A 21,809-nucleotide genomic window follows, 5' to 3' on the forward strand; every position below is an offset into this window, starting at 1 on the left:
AAGCGCTTCGGAAGTTCATTTCCGAAGCAGGGGTATTTTGGAATTTTCGCTGGGGGTGACCCCCATAAGGAGGTGGCTAAAGAAATTCTCTAATTGTATTCCCTCCGTTACAAAATATAAGAGAAAAAATGAAAATTACATTTATTAAGAAAAATAAAAATACAATAGTTTGAATGATGATTTTTTTTATAGTTTTCTTGTAATATTTGTCTTGGAAAGATGTAAAAACAATTTTAATTGATAGCTGATTATAGAAAAAGTATGAGAGAGAAAGCATATTAAATATAATTTGCATTTAATTTCACCTTGAAAAGATGAAAGTTAATTTATTTATTTTATATTTTGGGACAAGAAAAATATTTTTTTTCTCTTATATTTTAGGACGGATGGAATATACATTAGTTGAACGAGGACTCATGGAGGGAGGAGTTACTAAAATAGTAATTGATTGGATATAACATTTCATTGGCTATTAGAAAACGTATACTATTATAATGAACTAAATCCTCAATGTTCCAAAGTCTTTGTCTTGATTTTCTATTATTTTTTATTTCTTCCATACTAGTAAAATACTCCCTCCGTCCCAAAATATAAGAGAAAAAAATGCATTTTTCTTGTCCCAAAATATAAGAGAAGAAATCATCTTTCATTTCTTTCAAGGTAAAATTAAATGCAAATTGCATTTAATTTACATTCTCTCTCATCATTTCTATAACCAACAACCAATTATAATTTTTTTTACATTTTTCAAAACACTTTATTTCAAGAAAACCATAAATTAAATGATTGTGTTTTTATTTTTCTTAATAAACGTGATTTTGTTTTTTTCTCTTATAATTTGGGACGGAGGGAGTATCTGTGTAATTTTCTACAATTTTTGTAATTTTCTGTCTGGATTCATATTACATGTTACAATATATCATTTGTCAGCTTTGAAAATTGTTTTACAGTCCATAAATATTCGTAGAATTTCAAACATAAACTAATAATATGCATAAAAAATTATGCATTGATCCAAGTAGTGTTTTCAAAAAAAATGAAAGTATGACTAAACAAATCATGAATAGTCAAGATATTACTTATGTTATGATGTAAAGTTGTAATTTCTTACATTCAAAATGTCAAAATAAAACGCTCTTAAACAACTCAAAATAAATATGTCAACTAATTTAATTTGTAGCTTAAACAACGTACTTAATCATTGCAGCAATATGCTCAACAGTTTTTTTTTCCATCCTACAACTGCAAGAAGAAATACAACAAAATTATTCCAATTTTTAAAATGCAAAATATACAATCTGAAATCTTAATTTTAAAGATACATAAATTAACCAAGTATCATATTAACCCATATACAAACTAAGGTGTAAAATATTACCAACAGTGAAACATATCAATCATCAAAGATCTCCATTTGAATTAATATGATTTATCAGCTTCAACGCAGTCTCATGCAAAATCACCAAATATGTTAAAAAGAAAGGATAGCAATATCAAACATTTTGAAAGCAAAAACATTTACACTGATTAATCAATTAATTTTTTTTAAGTGTTTAAATGTATGGGTTATTATCTCAATTCAATTTTCACACAAACAACAACATAAAAAAGAAACATAGCCAAGATTGAGATTAGTATTGAAGCCTCAAAGAAAAAGAAAAAGTCGCTTACCAACTAACTTAGTGATTGGAAGGCCTCTTTATACACTACATTGGTAGTAGTCATACATGATTCATTTTCCTTGTTGTGTATTAGTATTTTCAAATCATTATTGCTCTTAACTCTTGAAAGTGCTACATTCAATTGTCCATGACTAAAAACATGAGTAGGCAAATATAATTCAACACTATCAAGTGATTGACCTTGAGATTTATTTATTGTCATTGCATATGAGACGATGATTGGAAATTGTCTTCTAATAAATTGACTGACCATGGTGATTCAAAATGTGATATAGACATTCGAGGAATATAAATAGGTTAACATTCCAGACAAAATTTGGCCTCAATGACGTGATTTGTTAATCTTGTTACTATCAACCTTGTTCCATTATATAAACCTTCGGCTTGGTCCAAATTTCCCATTAGCATAATGGGGGTTCCAAATTTCTCTTACTTTTTTCCACTTTTCTTAATCTGTGTGAAATGATGTGTTGGGCCACTCATTGTGGGACGGAGAGAGTAGTTTATTTCTCTCATCAAATGCGTAGAACCACCATTTATCAAACCATCATAGATTTAAAGTGGTCCTTAAGCAAACCTACAAAACAAATTAAGTTTGATTAGGTACCCAACGTACTTTGAATTCATCATAGTTAGTTCCCTTCTTAACCCACGCATAATGCCCACTTGTTACACTAAATTTTTTAACATAGCAAACATTAGGTGTGTGGCCAACAATACCACAATAAAAGCAAGTAGGTACAAAATCACTTCTATATCTAGGAAAATCTATGAAGAAATTTAATTTGGATGTTCTTGTACAACATGTGGAACACTATGTTCCAGCATGTGTACAATGCAACATCTGACTCTTGCCAGCATGCCATGATGGATGTTACTAGGTGCGAAATTTCTTATTGAGATTTAAAAAGGTTTGTTGCAGATTGTTTAGCAATGTTTGAATGATTTGTTTGACAACTGTTGAAGATCAAAATAGATTTAAATGGAGATTTAAATTCGAATTTTTAATATAACAAATTATATCTTTTGTTGGAGATTTTTATGGAGCAAATCAAATCCAACAGATTCAGCTATTATTCTGGACGAATTTAATTCTGAGATCCAAAGAAGAAAAGCCCATAATGCATTACTATTTAAGGAGACTCAAATATCATGTTTGGATAAGTTTGTGCGCTAGGATTCACTTCTTTGTGATAGAGTTTTTGAGTCTTTTGTTACTTGTACTTCACACTAATGTTATCATTTGTAACACCCCTTTCTATAATCCCAAAAATATAACATATAATCAAAGTAAATTAGCATGCATACATAAAAAGGGTGTCACAATGACGTCCCCAAAAACTAAAAGCTTTCAAGAACCAAAAAACACATATCTCAGTCAACAAATACACCTAGTCATAAATACATAACACATATGAAACATTACGCTTCTCAATGCATATAACAACGGAAAGTAACATCACTCATGTATTAGCAACATGACCATATCCCATACTATAATCATGTCTCAAAATATTCATCAGGATCATTACCAAATACCAAATCCAGAATGTTAGGCACTAAGGCTGCTCAACAACAAACATTATCTTAGAGATACATAATCCATAAGCAAATATCACAATACATCTCAATAACAAAACATGTGTTCGACACTAAAAGCCCTCAAGTGTTACATGACTAGAGCTTCAACTCACTACCTAATCAAATGGAAAAGAAGACCAACTAGGCTTCTGCGCTATCCTCGTGCAAAGCATCACTATCTTCGGTACCTGAGCGATGTCGCATAGAACATCATTCCAATAAAAATATGTAAAAATATGCAATGCATAATATATATATATATATATATATATATATATATATATATAAGAATTCCTCACACCTTACATAATCATGTAAGTAGCATTCCTCAAATCTATTTCACATATTTAATTATACAACAAAGCTTCAAGGTTTAATCACCAAAAGAATTGAAACACAATTACCACAAGTTCACATCATTACATAGCATTCACAAACATAATGTATATGACTCTACAACAACAAATGCAACTCATGCATGTGGTACCAACTCTGTTATCCTTTTGGAACATACCGAGTCCATCTCCCAGACAGATAACTTGCAAAAAGCTCGTTCTCTTAGCTTTCAAGCCCCTATATGATCTTGGGACAAGTCACTAGTCTCCGCGAGAACTAGCACTCATTGCCTCGTGACACAAATGATGCATGTGCAACTAAAAAAAACATATGCAAATTAAGACCATCTCTCAATCTTAACCATACACGCATATCACAATTGTTGTGAATTCAATACCAAGAACAAAGTATAATGCAAGGGAAGAATAAAGGACAAGGAAGAAGAGGAACACAAGAATTGGTTATAACTTCTATTCTTTTACTTTCTCTTAAAACAAGATTACAAGTTTACAAGAATAACAAATAACCTCTCTCACCCAAATTAGGATTTGCAGCTTAGCAATGATGAGAGACTAGTATGCTATTTATAATAAAACCTAACATACTAACTAATGGACTTTTTCCACAAGGCCCATTACACAAGCCAACTTAATAAACAAGCTAACTTAACAAATTAGGGTTTAAACACTAAACCTAATTTAACATGCTAACAACCCTAGCATCTTCGACACAAGCATGTGAACAACCTTCGACTTCATGCTTAATCCTGTCGAACCAAGAAGCTACCCTTCGGCCATACTAGAGTTCGACCCAATATCTCACAAATCTCCACCTTGGATCTAACTCTACAACATCAAGGGAACAAACTAGCTTTTTTCATGCAGCTTTATCAACTGCATACAGTGGAAAAACTTGCAACTTGGCAATGTCTTGGTGATCATATCAGTAGCATTGTCTTCAGTCGAAACCTTCAGCACTTGGGCTTCTCCATGCTCGATTACTCCTCTGACGAAATGCAGTCTCACATCAATGTGCTTAGTTCGCTCATGATAGGCTGAATTCTTCGACAGGTGTATTGCACTCTGACTATCACATTTAACAGTGATACTTCGACCTTGAAGTTTCAGCTCCTTTGCAAAACCTTCAAGCCACAATGCTTCTTTCACAGCTTCAATTAAGGCAATATACTCCGCTTCAGTGGTTGATAGAGAAACAACCTTCTAAAATGTTGCTTTCCAACTAATTGCAGTGCCAAACATTGTGAAAACATATCCAGAAATAGACTTTCTAGAATCCATACAACCTGCATAATCAGATTCGACATATCCTTCGATTGTTGCTTTACTATCTTCACCCAAGGCTCCACCATAAATTAGGACTGTTTTCAGAGACCCATTTATGTACCTTAAAATCCACTTTAATGCTTGCTAGTGAGCCTTTCCAGGATTCCCCATGTACCTGCTTACAAGACTTACTGCATATGCTATATCGGGTCTAGTACAGACCATAGCATACATCAAAGAACCAACTATATTAGCATATGGGATGCTATTCATATAGGCTCTTTCAACATTAGTACCAGGACACTGATCAATACTCAACTTGAATTGAGGGTTTGTTGGAGTCACAACTGGCTTCGAATTCGACATACCAAACTTTTCGAGAATCTTTCATAGATATGCCTCTTGAGATAAGCATAACTTCGACTTCTTTCTATCTCTTCGAATGTCAATTCCAAGAATCCTGGAAGCAACTCCCAGATCCTTCATATCGAACTCCTTATTGAGTTCATCCTTCACCCTCATAACATCTTCAACATTGTTGCTTGCTATGAGAATATCATCAACATAAAGCAACAAAATAACAAATGAATTACCAGGTCGAAATCTGAAGTAAACGCAGTGGTCGAACTGACTTCTAATGAAACTTATGCGTGCCATGAACTTGTCGAATCTTCTATTCCACTGTCGAGGAGATTGTTTCAGCCCATACAAAGATCTCTTTAACTTGCACACACAATCTTCCTCCCCCTTTTCGACATACCCTTCAGGTTGTCTCATCAGGATCGTTTCATCTAGATCACCATACAAGAACGCAGTCTTCACATCCATCTGTTCCAGTTCAAGATCGAAATGTGCCACCATGGCAAGCAACATTTGAATGGACCTATGCTTCACAACAGGAGAAAACACATCATTGAAGTCGACACCTTCTTTCTGAGTGAAACCCCTTGCAACTAACCTTGCCTTGTATCTTTTCGACGTCACTCCTTCGATTCCTTCCTTAACTTTGAAAATCCATTTACAGCTGACTAACCTTGCCCCAGCAGGTTTCTTGATCAGTTCCCAAGTGTGATTATCATGAAGAGATTTCATCTCATCATCCATGGCCTTCAGCCATTCAGTCTTATTTCGACTCCTCATAACTTCCTTATAATCTCTAGGTTCTTCGTCTAGAACCTCACTCGCAGAGATTAAGGCATAAGCTATAAGATCTGCATACCCAAGTCTCTGAGGTGCCTTGATGACTCTTCTCGACCTATCTCTCCACAATAGGTAGTCATCGACAGTTTCCTCATCCTCCTCAGCATCTTTTGCTTCTTCTTCGACTTCATCAGGGATATGCAATTCAGCATCAACATGCTCCACCTCAACAGAAATCTCTACCTGTTCCAACTCTTCTGCACTTCGACCATCATCAGTTTTCTTGAAAGTCATTTCAGCTTCATTGAAAACTACATCTCGACTGGTGATACACCTCCTGTGACCTGACTCTAGGCAACATAGCCTATAAGCTTTGACTCCTCCAGGGTATCCCATGAACATGCATTTCAGAGCTCTAGGTTCGACCTTGTCTTGCCTAATGTGAGCATAGGCTACGCAACCAAATACTCTCAGTTTGTCGAGATCTGGTGGATGTCCCGACCAAACTTCTTCAGGTGTCTTCATATCTAACGCTGTCGAAGGACATTTGTTTATCAAATATGTTGTTGTCGAAACAGCCTCAGCCCAGAACACCTTCTTTAACCCCGCACTAGTCAACATGCATCTGACTCTCTCCAAAATAGTTCGATTAAACCTTTCAGCCAAACCATTTTGTTGTGGAGTACCTGCAGTAGTTTTGTGCCTTGCAATACCAGAGTCAGCACAAAAACTATCGAACGCTTGATTGCAAAATTCAAGGCCATTATCGATTCTCAACCTCTTGACCTTCCTGCCAGTCTGATTTTCAACCAGAGTTTTCCAACTTTTGAAATTCTCAAAAGTTTCATCCTTAGTCTTCTGGATGAATACCCATAATTTTCTAGAATAATCATCTACTATGGATAGGAAATACCTTGCTCCAGAATGTGATGCACACCTTGCAGGCCCCCAAAGATCTGCATGGATGTAGTCAAGGGATCCATGTGTTCTTTGTTTTCCTTTGTTGAACTTCACTCTACAAGATTTTCCAAGTACACAGGGTTCACAAAACTTCAGCTTTTCGACTTTGTCTCCACCAAGTAGATTTTGTTTCCCTAATTCGACCAGACCCCTTTCACTGACATGGCCCAATCTCATGTGCCAGATTTCTGTCTTCCACAAAGGTTTCGTGGATGCAACATTTGTCGAACCACTTACAACTTCAGCCTCAAGGGTATACAAGCCTTGTTTCTTCACGCCTCTCAAGACTTCCTTCGAACCCTTCATGACTCTTAGGATACTTTTCTCTCCTTGGAAAACATATCCTTTCTTGTTGAATTCACCAAGAGAAAGCAGATTTCTCTTCAAATCAGGAACATACCTGACTTCAGTCAACAACCTTATTGACTCATCATGGAGCTTGAATCTAACAGATCCAATACCTGCAATCTTGTAAGCCTTGTTGTTTCCCAGCAATACTGATCCACCATCTTGATCACATAATTACTCGAACAAGTCTTTGTTTGGAGTCATGTGCCAAGTGCAACCTGAATCCATAATCCACTCTCTTCTCGAGTCATTGCTTGAAACCACAAGAACATCAGATGATTCAAAATCATCTTGAACAATGGCTGCATTGCCATTATCCTTACCTCCATGATCTTTCAGGCGTTCAGGGCACACCTTTCTTGTGTGACCCTCCTTCTTACAATGATAGCATCGAATTCCAGATGCTTCGCCACTGTAAGACTTCGGCTGACTTTTGCCCTTCTTGTCGAACTTACCATTCTTTCGCAAGATTTTTCCTTTAACGGCCAAACCTTCACCAACAGTCGAAGGTTTATGCTCCTTTCGTTCATTCAAGTCCTTAGAATACAAGGCTGATTGAACTTCTTCAAACGTCAGGGACTCCCTTCCATACAGGAGAGTTTCTTTGAAGTGAGCATGTGATCGAGGCAAAGAACACAATAGTAATAGCGCTTGATCTTCATCATCGATCTTCACATCAATATTTTCAAGATCAAGAATCAGCTTGTTGAACATATCCAACTGCTCAGCCAACACTTTATCTTCAATCATCATGAATGAATACAAAGCTTGCTTCAGGTAGAGTCGATTTACCAGCGATTTGGTCATGTACAAACTTTCAAGTTTCACCCATAACCCTGATACCGTCGTCTCCTTTGATACCTTCCAAAGAACCTTATCACCAAGGCTTAACAAAATTGCGCTGTGTTCTTTCTCGATCATATTCATCTTCTCTGTTGCCGTCAATTCTGCATTCATGGCTGCCTCTCCCTTCAACGCTTCCAAACAACCCTGCTGAACCAGTAGGGCTTTCATCTTCAAGCGCCACAGACCGAAATCATTCACTCCGGTGAACTTTTCAATCTCATACTTTGTTGAAGGCATCTTCTCCACGCTCACCGCACCAATTTGTTGTGAATTCAATACCAAGAACAAAGTATGATGCAAGGGAAGAATAAAGGACAAGGAAGAAGAGGAACACAAGAATTGGTTATAACTTCTATTCTTTTACTTTCTCTTAAAACAAGATTACAAGTTTACAAGAATAACAAATAACCTCTCTCACCCAAATTAGGATTTGCAGCTTAGCAATGATGAGAGACTAATATGTTATTTATAATAAAACCTAACATACTAACTAATGGACTTTTTCCACAAGGCCCATTACACAAGCCAACTTAATAAACAAGCTAACTTAACAAATTAGGGTTTAAACACTAAACCTAATTTAAAATGCTAACAACCCTAGCATCTTCGACACAAGCATGTGAACAACCTTCAACTTCATGCTTAATCCTGTCGAACCAAGAAGCTACCCTTCGGCCATACTAGAGTTCGACCCAATATCTCACAACAATAATCCAACTCATATGAATTATTCACCAGAAGTTGCACAACATGCATCAAGTAATCATCCACAACAAGGTACATTCAAATAGCATATATTCACTTACACACAATCATGAATCATGTACAATAAACCATACCAACACATAGTATTCACCTTCCATCAAGCCATAACACATATTCACATAAATATATGTTATTATACAACCACATCATAATTAAGTCATCAAGTGCCAACAATTCTAGTTCTATCATAAAGATAATTTTATTAGCTTCCTAATGCTTCGAACGAAACATAAAACGGAGTTACGGATGCCCTTTAGAAAATTCACAAAAGAGGGTACTTTTGCCCGGCGAAAGCCTTCGCTCGCCTGGCGAAATGTTACAGAAACTTGGTCACATTTTTCCCTCTCTCGCCCGCTGGTCTCGCCCGGCGTAGACCTCTGAATGAACCCTCGTCCGGCGAAGCAGAACACTCGCCCGGAGAACCACACTAAAAACAGGAAAAAAACTGTGTGTTTCCAACACTTCCAACACAAAACCAAATACGAGTTTTACATGTTATAGGTTCAAAATACACCCATCAAACACCAAATTAACACCATACAATAGCAACCTAATGCATTACTCTTTATGGGTACTAATGTAACACCCCAATTCTACCCGGTAATTTATAATAAAACTCAGAGTATAAATTCCAAACAAATTCATTTGAGGTATCACATATTCGTCATTCAAAAACAATTACGACTTATTTTCCTTCATATAGATACATAGCACGTAACTTAAAATGGACAATTAAATCATTATTCAAAAATCACTTTTTTTTCAAATTAAATAATTAACTCACAGCGGAATCATCAAACTTCATAAATATTCAAATCAAGTCGTAGCATCATTGCACGGTAACTTTAAGTTACAATTTAAAACATAATTCACTTAAAAATTCAGCAAGTAAAATAATAATTAAACAATCGCTTTATCCCCCTGAGTGCTACGTATCAGAGCAACACACTAACTCGAATAACAACAACTAAAGACTTCATAAAATCTCTACAAACTTCCACCGCTATCTTGAGTACCTGTCCATTTCCCATGGTAGGGAAACATCATTCAGAAGGGTGAGATATCCAACAATATAAACAAGCGTATGATAAATAATATTTTAAGATTAGATCATACAACTTCACCACTTCATACTTATTCAAACAACAGTTATAATAACAAATAGCAACAACAGTTATAATAATTATTTACCAACAACAAGTATAATAACAATTATCAGCAACAAGTATAACAACAACAACTTATAACAACAACAACAACAACGTAATAACAACAACAACTTCAAATGCGACTCAAATGTGCAAATGCATGTGGTACCATTGGAGCAGAACTCCCAACTTAAACATATGCCAGGTTATCGAGGCATTTCAACTTAAACAGGTGCCATCAAGGCCAACTTAAACAGGTGCCGTCAAGGGCAACTTAAACATTTTGCCAATCCAGGCCAACGTAATATGCAAATGTATGCAGGCAACAATAACAACAACTACAACGTCATAACACAACAATGCAACAACCGCAAACAACTTAATCAACCTTGGTCATAAGACCTGCAACTTAATCAACGCATCATCAATAACTTAAACAACATTGGTCATAAGACCTGCAACTTAATCAACGTATCAACAACAACTACCAGAACAACAACAACAACAACAACAACAACAACGAAAACAACAACTTAAACATGCATCAATTGCATCAACTTAATCATTACAAAACATCCCCTAAACATCTAGGTACTAATTCTTCAATTTATTAATTAATCTACTACCAACAATTCTTATCATTCTAATTCCAACTCTATTATTCGTTAATTCTATTATTAATTCCAATTATGCTACTAATTCAGCCTGCTACATATATCATCGTTATTACTACTGCTATTTCTTCTTCACACCAATTTCATCTTTATACAACTTAATCCATTAACTACATATCTCATCACTAAGAATCATCACTATAATTTCTACTAATTAAATTAATCAATTCCAACGGTATAATATTCTAATTAATTTAAACCAATTTCTTCACTAATAATAATTATAATTCTTCTCAAGTTAATCCTACTAAGGCTTGATCCCAACAACCAACATAAAACATCAACGGCCAGAAATCAAAACATATTTCTAAAACTCGTATAGCACGCGCCGCGAACCTCTCTTTGCGCCGCGAACACCACAGAAACCTTCAGTTTGCGCCGCGTCCAAACCTTGGCGCTTACCTGCGCTGACAGCATCTTCCAACAAAATTAAAACTCAATTTTCTTCCTTCGATTCCAATACAATTCAATTTCGATCATCACAGGAACATAGCAATATTATAGTTATACTCCACCAACATCTAGCAATTTTCTACAACTAATTCCTCATTAATAATAATTATAAACCCTAGGTTAATTTCCCACAACCATTGATTGAACTTTTATAACCTTATTCACAGACTTCAATCAATTTCAACATTCAACAATACAATCACAACACACAAAACAGAGGCAATCATACAACCATAACCCCAACATATCATTCATCATAATCCCGTTTATAGAGCTAGAACCCCACTCTTACCTTGGATATGAGATTGCTATACTCTCCCGGTTGCCATAGCTTATGCCGCCACTTCCAACTTTTCTCCGAAAATCTTTTCTAACAACGTGCAGAGACGCACCAAAAACCTCTACGAGTCTGGAACATTGTGTCCAAGAACCGCGACGATCCAACGGTTGGATTGGGAGAAACGTCTGTTTTACTAAGGTGTCTCACTACAGAAACTTGCTGCAAAAATTGGACTTCCTCTAGCTTTTCTCTTCCGCCATGGCTCTCTTCTTCACCTCTCCTCTTTCTCCAACTTTTCTTCTTTCTCCACGCCTACTAAGACCTAACTTCTCTTCTTATTTCCTTTATTTTATTATAATTATTATTATAATTATAATCTTCATTTGGGCTTACTAATTAACACCCCCATGATTACTATCATCAACGCAACGTCTAAGCCCACTTAAATAAAACACTCTCATAATCCATAATATTAATTCTATTATTATTTCTCTCCCCCAAATTGACTAACTACCGACTATAAAATAAATCTTCTGAACCACCAACTCAACATATTCAATATCATTCTCTACGGCTTAAATCAACTTAAATTAATAATGGTCCATTATAGTAATATTATCTCTAATATTATTCTCCGATTAAACCGACTAATTTCTCAATCATTAATTTATCCGCCCAACACAACGTATAATTCCAATTACGCCTCTTATAATAATGTCAATAATTCTAACTTCGACTAATTCCAACAAATAATTTCCTTATACAATTTAATTAAATAAATAATTAAATTCCGGGTGTTACAACTAACCTATCATATCAATTTCTCCTATTTTATCATTAAATCCAAAGTTTATATCAAAACCCTAACTATCCCAAAACTCCATCAGAATAATCTTAACCATACACGCATATCACAATAATCCAACTCATATGAATTATTCACCAAAAGTTGCACAACATGCATCAAGTAGTCATCCACAACAAGGTACATTCAAATAGCATATATTCATTTACACGCAATCATGAATCATATACAATATACCATACCAACACATTATTCACCTTCCATCAAGCCATAACACATATTCACATAAATATATGTTATTATACAACCACATCATAATTAAGTCTTCAAGTGCCAAAAATTCTAGTTTTATCATAAAGATAATTTTATTAGCTTCCTAATGCTTCGAACGACACATAAAACGGAGTTACGGATGCCCTTTAGAAAATTCACAAAAGAGGGTACTTTTGCCCGGCAAAAGCCTTCGCTCGCCCGGCGACCTGTTACAGAAACTTGGTCACATTTTTCCCTCTCTCACCCACTGGTGTCTCCAGACGAAGATCTCTGAATGAACCCTCGTCCGACGAAGCAGAAAACTCGCCCAGCGAACCACACTAAAAACAGAAGAAAAAAAACTGTGTGTTTCCAACACTTCCAACATAAAACCAAATACGAGTTTTACATGTTATAGGTTCAAAATACACCCATCAAACAACAGATTAACACCATACAATAGCAACCTAATGCATTACTCTTTATGGGTACTAACCTATCATATCAATTTCTCCTATTTTATCATTAAATCCAAAGTTTATATCAAAACCCTAACTATCCCAAAATCCCATCAATTGGAACACCCAATCCTAAACATATATCCTATTAATTGCATAGATTCATATATAACCATAACAATGGGAAGTCAAACTCTTACCTCTTGAAGAATCTCCTTCTTATTCTAGTTCCACACTTTCTCTTTTCTCTTTTTTTTCTTCTCTTCTCTAGAGTTCTCTCTTTCTCTCAAATGATAGTTATGACAACTAAACCTAATTTCCTTCTTATTATCTTTCTTAAATAGAATGGGCTTAGCTACCCATTCACTTACTATTTCTATTCTCAATTATTAAGCTCAATAGCATATTATCTCATTATTCTACTAATAGCTCAAATAACTAATTAGCATAATAATACACAATTAAATAACTATTAGACCACATAATAATTAAATAAGTAAATGATTAATAAAATACCAAATAAAATAATTAAATAAATAACTAATAAAATCGGGATGTTACATCACTCATATTATAAGGATTAGTGTTGGATCTTGTTTGTTGTACACCACACTATTGCTTCAGTAACTTAGCATAGTTGTTGTTTATTTTAGTTGAATTTTAAATTCAACAACCAATATGTTTATGGTTAAGTTGATCACTTGGGATTAGTGATTGGGAGAAAGTGAGAGGGTTCACAAATTTAGGGGGAGTCATAAATAGAAAGTCACTAGGATTTAGAAGAGACATTGAACATCATGGGGTTGATGTTTCTATAAGACTAATTGACTAATTCAAAGTAGTGAATTTCCTTTCTTGGGTAGAGTGTCATCTAGACGTAAGTGTGGTTTCACTGAACTAGGTTAACAAGATTTTGTGTTATTTTATTGCTTTCTACATTGTGTTGTTGTTGTTGTCATTCTACTGTCATACTAATTTAACAAGTCGTATTAGTTGTTCCACCACCGTGTTCAACATTTGTCCCCTTAGAAACATAATTTCAATGTGTTATTCTGACTCCAACTCTTCTATCAATCATATCTTAGAGTCTTGTTAATGTGTGGCCTCAATATGTCGCGATTCTTCACAATATTAAAGAGCTTCTCTCTAGGAATAGTCAATTCAACTATTTCATACACTTAGAGAGGAAATGCTTATGATGACTATCTAGCAAAACATAGGACTATTAATTGTATGGTGTATTGGTTCTTTGCGGAACCTCCTGTTAAAATCTTGACTCTTCTGCTAGCTAATGCTAATGGAGCTGTATTTTATAAAAAAAATTCTTTTTATTTTCTTTTCCTTTTTTCATTTATACTAAAAAATTAACTCAATTCAGATATATTTCTAAAATTACATCATGAATTCATACGTCAATATTAAATTGTTAGGATTTATGGCACTCACAATAATTAAATAATTATTTTTATTTTAAATTTTATTTTTATTTTTTTTTAAATTAAAGGTAATGCAGTGTAAACTTTTTTTTTGAAACAGCAAAGGAACTTTATTAAGCCTAAAAACAGAAGGCATGAGCCATGTCAATCACAACTGTTATAACAAAATGCTAGCAGGATGGAATTTTAATATATCCTGTCCAGCTACATTCAGAAACAACCTCACCCAAAATACCCCACAATTAACCAACCAATACCAGTCATGACAAGTAAAGCATTCACACCTAAACTAGAACTCCAAATAGCCTAGAACTTGGACATCTATCAAACAGAAAAATGTTTAATGATTATCAATACAACAATTCACTACCCGAAACCAAGTTCTTGACGGAGAGTTACTGCAAATTGCCGACTAAACGAAAGATCACCACCAGAAAGATACAGCTGCAACATTGCAAGATTTAACAAACTAAAAGTCCATTACAATATCTTGCTGATCCGCACCAGTTTCAGCTATCCCAAGTCTTTGTACTCATAGGCCGAGACAAATCCTAGGATTTGACATCCATTGAGCGTAGTTGAATTGTACGTCCATGTTGATTGAGGACAACCACCTCTATGAGTAGTCAATAGTGTCTTCGAACACCTTTTCGGATACCATATCTTTGTTACTGAAAATTTTGGCATTCCTAGCTTTCCATATGCTCCAAACTCCCGCGAACCATATGACTCTGACTTTCAATGAAGTTTCCTTATCGCCTCCAATCAGACCTTCAAATTGAGCAAAATGCATCCTACTTTCACTGTGTAAAGCAGTAGATATCCGGAGCCACTTGCAAATTGATTGCCATATACCTGAAAAATATTTGCACTCGAAAAACAAGTGAGGTATAGATTCATTTGCATCACAATCCTCGATACAACTAGTGGATCCTTGCCCTATGACATTCCTCCTAAAGAGGTTGTTCTTAGTCGCTAAACCATTCTGGAATAACCTCCATCCAAAACAAGAGATATTTGGTGGTATCACTTTGTGCCAAACCTTAGACCAAGAAATAGAGGATTGATCCGGTTCAGCAGTTTTCAATCCCTTATACATTTCTTTAACAGAAAAGTAAGTTGAGTTTTCCCATGCTCCTATATCTATCTCACAGATATTTTTCCACCAATTCGAATCTTTCCTATTGACATCACCTCTCATGACCTCTGTCTCCCCATATCTATTCTTCAGCGCTTTTAACCATAACCCAATTCTTTCTGTTTTAATTTTCCATTTCCACTTTCCTAATAATGCCAAATTAAACATGTTCAAGTTCTAATACCCAAACCCCCTCCTCATATGTTTGACATACCTTTTCCCAATTGACCCAATTGATTTTTCTAGAGTTCTTGCACCCTCCCCATAAAAACTATTTAAATATTGATTCTAATTTAGAAATGATACCTGTCGGATCTTTGAAGAACGAGATAAAGTGAACCGGAAGCGCGTGAAGGACTTATTTAATAAGCACTACACGCCCACCAAATGAAATGTACCTATTTATCCAACTTGACAATCTCCCTCTAACTGCCTCTATTACAGGCGTCCATGTTTCAATTCTGTTTGAATTAGCACCAATGGGAAGGCCCAGATATTTGAAGGGGATCGAACCTTTTTTACAGTTCAAAATCCTTGCCGCCTCTTCAATCCATCTATCATGAGTGTTCAACCCTACAAGCGTGCTCTTGCTGAAATTTACCTTTAGCTCTAACATTACTTCAAACAACAATAGATTCGCCTTGATAATCTGGATATTTAACATCTTTTTTCCCCAACGATTAGCGTATCATCAGCATATTGCAAATGAGAGAATCGATCTGACCCTTTATCGAATTTATACCCAACGAATTTGCCACTTTCGACTGCCTTTTTCATTAACATACTGAAACCTTCATCAGCAATGAGAAATAAAAATGGTGATAAAAGGTCGCCTTTCCATAATCCTCTTTGCATTATAAACTCTTTAGTCGATTGCCGTTGACTAGAGTAGATATCGTCGTAGATTTCAAGCATTCTGCTATCCACTTCCTCCATTTTTCATGAAAGCCCATTCTTGACATCACATAATCTAGGAAATTCTAGTCCACCGAATCATACGCCTTCTCAAAATCTACTTTGAACATAATTAATTCCTTCTTCTTCCTCCTAGCCTCATCCGCTATCTCATTCGCAATTAGAATACCATCGAGAATATGCCTATTTGATAGAAAAGCTGACTGGGATTCAGATATAATTAGTCCAATCACTTTCTTTAATCTATTTGCGAGAACTTTGGATATCACCTTGTAAATACATCCTATTAATGAAATCGGCCTGTAATCTGAATTTTTTTACGGATTACTCTTCTTAGGTATCAACATAATAAATGAACTATTTGCGCCTTTCACCAATCTATCGTGTTCGTGAGATTCCATCAAAACCCTCACAAAGTCTTGTTTTATTTCCTCCCAAAATTGTTTCACAAATCCAAAATTAACACCATCCGGTCCTAAGCTTTTATCACTATCACATTCCCACCCTGCTCTTCTAATTTCTTCTTCTGAAAAGTCGTATACCAATTCTTCATTATGAGAATCTTCAATATGATTAAAAGTTAAGTTCTTCGGAATTACTCTAGTCTCTCTACCCGCGAACTATCGACTGAAATGATCAAATAATGCGTCTTTGATTTCCTTCACCTCCGTAACCCTTCTTCTGTTTATATCAAGGCATAAAATCTCATTATCTTTTCTTCTTTTGTTAATATAACTGTGGAAATATTTGGAATTCATATCCCCTTCCTTCAACCATTTTGATTTAGACTTTTGCCATTGCAAGCTACAATTGAGACTAGAGAGTTTGTGAAATTTTGATTAGATCTCGCTCCTGGCAATTAATTCTTCTTCGGTCAGACCGATGCTTTCTCCTTGGATCTCCAATCTATTAAGTTTTTCCTTTTCCTCTTTAATTCTATCTTCCATATTTTGACAGTGGTTCTTGTGCCATTCCTTAAGACATTCCTTAATCCTTTTAAATTTCTACTTCAGTACATACATTCCCCACTGTTAGAAAGTATAGGATAAATATTTCTAGTATCGTCTCCTCAGGGATTGATGCGATATTATCACCGTTCTACAGCTTAGTGTATTTTGAGTTAAGGTTCTGGATGTTTTTAGTGTCATGAAAGATAAATAGCATGAAAAGAAATTAAAGACAATAACTTAGGATTTAAAAACGGTTTGGTAAAACTGTGTCAAGATTAGTTTTCATTAGCTTGCTTTTGAATATACTCTGATGATCATGTATATGAACATATCAATGATTAATACAATCACGTATCCTCTCGATACTGTTTATCTCTAAAGCAGTGTCGTGATTGTTATTATATTAACCGTCAGATGATCTCTCATGCCGACAGTTGACATAATAACCTTTAAAGTTTGATACAAGTGATTATCAACTCACAAATCTATCTCTAGAGTTTGATTGTTGATAGATGAATACCCTTTTGGTCAAGATTTGAAACATATCTCTCAATAGTGTATCAAAACAACATATAAACATGAATACAAAGATATTCACCATATATTAATCACCAACAAGGTTCATATACAAAAGATCAAGCTAAATACATACTCTACAAGCTAACTACCTCTAATCTTGACACATGAGAAGTTTAGCTATCCATAGCTTCAACAACAAACATCAATACAAGACCTCCTAGCATAGAAATTCAAAGATGATGAAGAAAAATGCTTGAGAAATCTTGAATATGGATGGGTTTTTCTTTCTTCTCCTCTTGCCCTAGAGTGTGCGTGTTGTTGGAATAAAAAGATAACAAGATAAGATCCACAAAATATCTCTAAGTGCCTAAAAGTGGCCACTTGAAAAAGTATCGCCGCTTAGCGCCATGACGGCCGCTAAGCGGTCCTCACAAAATATCTGCTTCCACGCTGGAGGCCGCTAAGCGGGATGAGGCCGCTTAGCGGAACTTGCTGAACACAGATTTTCCTCTCGCCACTGGAAAGCGCGCTTAGTGGCCGCTGAGCGGCCCTTGCTGAACAAAACTTCTTCCTTTGGTCTCCAAACTTGCTCCAAATTGCCTCAATACCTCCTAATACTTCCCAAAATGCATAAAACCTACAAAAGGCAAAAGAAAAGCTTAAAATTAATATATTTACTACCAAACTAAATGTTATTTATTTACACGATATCAAACCGTAATTAAATGGAAAGAGTTGAGAAAAATTATCAAAATACCACAAAAGTTATCAACAATTATTCACATTTTGGATTCTAACACCCACCCCTGTACCTTGATGTCCCTCCAACTTTTTATGACGAAATTATGGTATCCTTGTATATCCTTCCAGCACTTTAGCATATAAAACGGCTTTGTCCCCCAATCAAAGGAATAATCACAAAGTAAGATCGGACAATGATCGTATAAACCTTTGTCTAGACAACATTGAGAGCAATTCGGCCAAGTTCTGTTCCACTTATCTATGAACAAAAATCTGTCTAGTCGACTCATAACTACACCTCCAGGCCTCTGCCACGTAAACCTTCTACCCTGGATAGGTATGTCTATCAATTTTGAATCAGATATAAAGTTATCAAATTTTGCAATCTCATTCAAACACCTAGCTTTATTTCCTCCTCTTCTTTCAGAAACATCTCTGATAGCATTGAAATCCCCCATTATACATATTATATCGTCCCTCTTGAGGTTGATTTTGAAGAGTAATTCATTCCATAAAGCATTTTTTTTCTTCTGTCGCACAGAGCGTACACCAAAACAATGTTGACAGATATGTTTTCATCCCCCCATTCCCCTTCTAGCCAAAGGGCATGCTCTAGTACTTCGGTGCTCTTTATTGAAAGGGTGTTCTTATTCCAAATGACCAGGATTCCCCCAGATCTTCCTTTCGATGGTTTGAATATGAAGTCGAATTCGTCGGATCCCCAAACCGAAAGGCATAATTTTCTGTCTAAATTTTCCATCTTAGTTTCTTAGATACAGATGATGTTGGGTTTCTGCCTACTGATTAAAGTTTGCACTTCTTTCTTCTTAGCCATCCCCCCAAAGCCTCTGATGTTGTAACTGATTATTCTAATAGTCATCAAAAAAAGTCTTAGGAACACCTGACCGGAAGAATGACCTTGTCAGGCTTAGTCGACCTCCGCCCCCTTCTTACCCCAGCTACCAGTTCTTGAACTAATTCTCCTTCTTTGCCCTTATGAATCTACCCGAAATCTTTGCCGAAATCCCACACATCCTTTGCAATTTCTCTTGCGTCCCCATGTATTAATATCCAATTAGCTATATCAGACTCATCTCCTACTAAATCAATATTATCGGAACTTCGTACCTGTTTTTGTGTTCCTTTATTATGCTTGCAGGAGCAACTCTGGTTCTTCTCTTTTTTCCTCTTAATCCATGCTTTCTTCTTTTCTCTAAGAATGTCCCTCCTTCTTCTTCTGTCTTTGCTTGTGTTTGATTCATTTTGTTCTCGATTGACATTTTCTTATTCCCCAACTGCGAAAAATCTCTCCTCGCCTCTTTTCGAATTTTCCGCTTCATGAAGTTCACTGGTGAATTTTGACTTCTGAGTCTCCAGATTATTCACTACTGATACCTTGCCCAAGACTGTCAATTGGGTCGGGTTTTCATTTTGAACTTCTGCCAAACTTGGGCTAGTGTCTTGGATTGGGCTTTTGGTTTGATTATACCTCCAGGGCTTATTTAACTCTGCCATATTATTATCGTCCACACCATTTATAGTGGGCCCACGTATTTATTTTTCCACCTCCAAGGTTTTAAAGGTCTTTTGTCTTGATATATGGGATTTGTTGATGTTGCCGTTTGTTTCCTGCACAACTGCATCATGATTGCCACCTGTATCTACATCTTCTCCCTCTCCATTATTATTGACTGCCTGAATCATCTCTTCGCACCTTTTTTAAATTTACTTATTCTCGAGCCTCGCATCATTAATTAATTTTGCGTGTCTCAAGAAATGTTCATCAATGTTCACCATTCTCTCTCTTTCCTCATCTTCTTCCATGGCCACCAAAGAAGGTGGAATGAATGAAGAATCGGAATCTCCATCATCGTCTTTTGTACCTTGATTGATCCATTCCGAGCTGGTCTTTTCATTTCCCACATATGAGCATTCGCATATCTCCTCAATTATTCTAATACTGAAGTGTTCGTTATTGATCTAGATATTTACTATTTTGTTGATAAACTCTGTATGTGGAGTTCTAACGTAAACCCTCGTAACGTCCACTCTCTGCAAATCTTTTGTCACTGGATCTAGTTTAATGATTCTGCCAAAGGAGTTTAACAAAAGTGAAAATATGTTTCTCTTCCAAACATGAACGGGGACTCCATATTGCTTAGACTCTTTGTGGTTCTGATCTAATGTTGCTTCTTGAGTTTTGGTTATCGCGGCATACGTCCTCCCCTCCTGTCTCAAACTCTGCCCCATTCTAGGTTTTGCCTTGGGTCTGGTATTATTCTTCTGAATATGATCCTTCCTGCTATGATCCCTTATTCCAATTCTTCCATATAATAATCCACGAGTTGATTATTTCGGGTGGCTCCCAGGTCTGGAAAACTTAGATATGTTAACCCATATCTTGTATGATCCAAACCATATATCTTTCATTTGATTTGTTAGCCATCCTTCATCTTTGACGCCCTTGAACCTCACAAAAGCGAAGATTTTTCCTAGTTTGTTTCTCTTTTTTGCAATGTAAACATCATAAATCCTCCCCCATCTTTCGAATAATTTCACTATTTCTGTCTCTTTGATGTCTTCCAGTAAATTGTTCACGTAGCATGTCGTTATTTTCTCTGTTGGAAATTCTTGGAAATCAGTCCTTCTGTGCTTCAGTCCCCCTGCTCTCAATATCTTAGTTCTCACGACGGTCCAACTGCTCTCTCCCTTTAGTTCTCTCCCTCTTGTTCTCTCTCCCATTTGTTAATAATAATGCAGTGTAAACTAGTTTTACATCATCATCTAATAGAAATATAATATTCTGTCATGTCATATCAGTATTTTTAAATTAAAAATGTGACTTAGTTGAATACACCCTCCTAATTTTATTTTTTTGGAGAAGCAAAAAATAATTGAATTAGAAATAAAGTATCCAGCATGAGACATGCTAGGAGTTACACCAGAAGAGAGTCTGATATAGACTTTATACAGAATTTTAAGACACAAAAACCAACCCCCAGTGATCTAACTCTAACACCAACCTGCACCAGATTACATACTGCAGGACCCATAACTGCAACATTAATATTCTAAAACTCAAGAGCTATAGTTTCAGCA

The 21,809-nt window shown here is 35.7% G+C and overlaps 1 protein-coding gene across 1 annotated transcript; it reads right to left on the bottom strand.

Annotated features, from left to right (window-relative positions):
• Positions 1–14,731: 14,731 nt before the first annotated feature.
• LOC131635723 (uncharacterized) lies at positions 14,732–16,521 on the bottom strand. The gene is made up of 4 exons (XM_058906367.1): positions 16,371–16,521; positions 15,106–15,731; positions 14,818–14,891; positions 14,732–14,768 (listed from the first exon to the last, which is right to left on the bottom strand). Exons 1-4 carry the CDS (start codon positions 16,519–16,521, stop codon positions 14,732–14,734), a joined length of 888 nt encoding a protein of 295 aa, XP_058762350.1.
• Between the last annotated feature and the right edge of the window lie 5,288 nt (positions 16,522–21,809).

Source organism: Vicia villosa, unplaced genomic scaffold, assembly GCF_029867415.1.
Source record: "Vicia villosa cultivar HV-30 ecotype Madison, WI unplaced genomic scaffold, Vvil1.0 ctg.001537F_1_1, whole genome shotgun sequence".
Classification (NCBI taxonomy): Eukaryota; Viridiplantae; Streptophyta; class Magnoliopsida; order Fabales; family Fabaceae; genus Vicia; species Vicia villosa.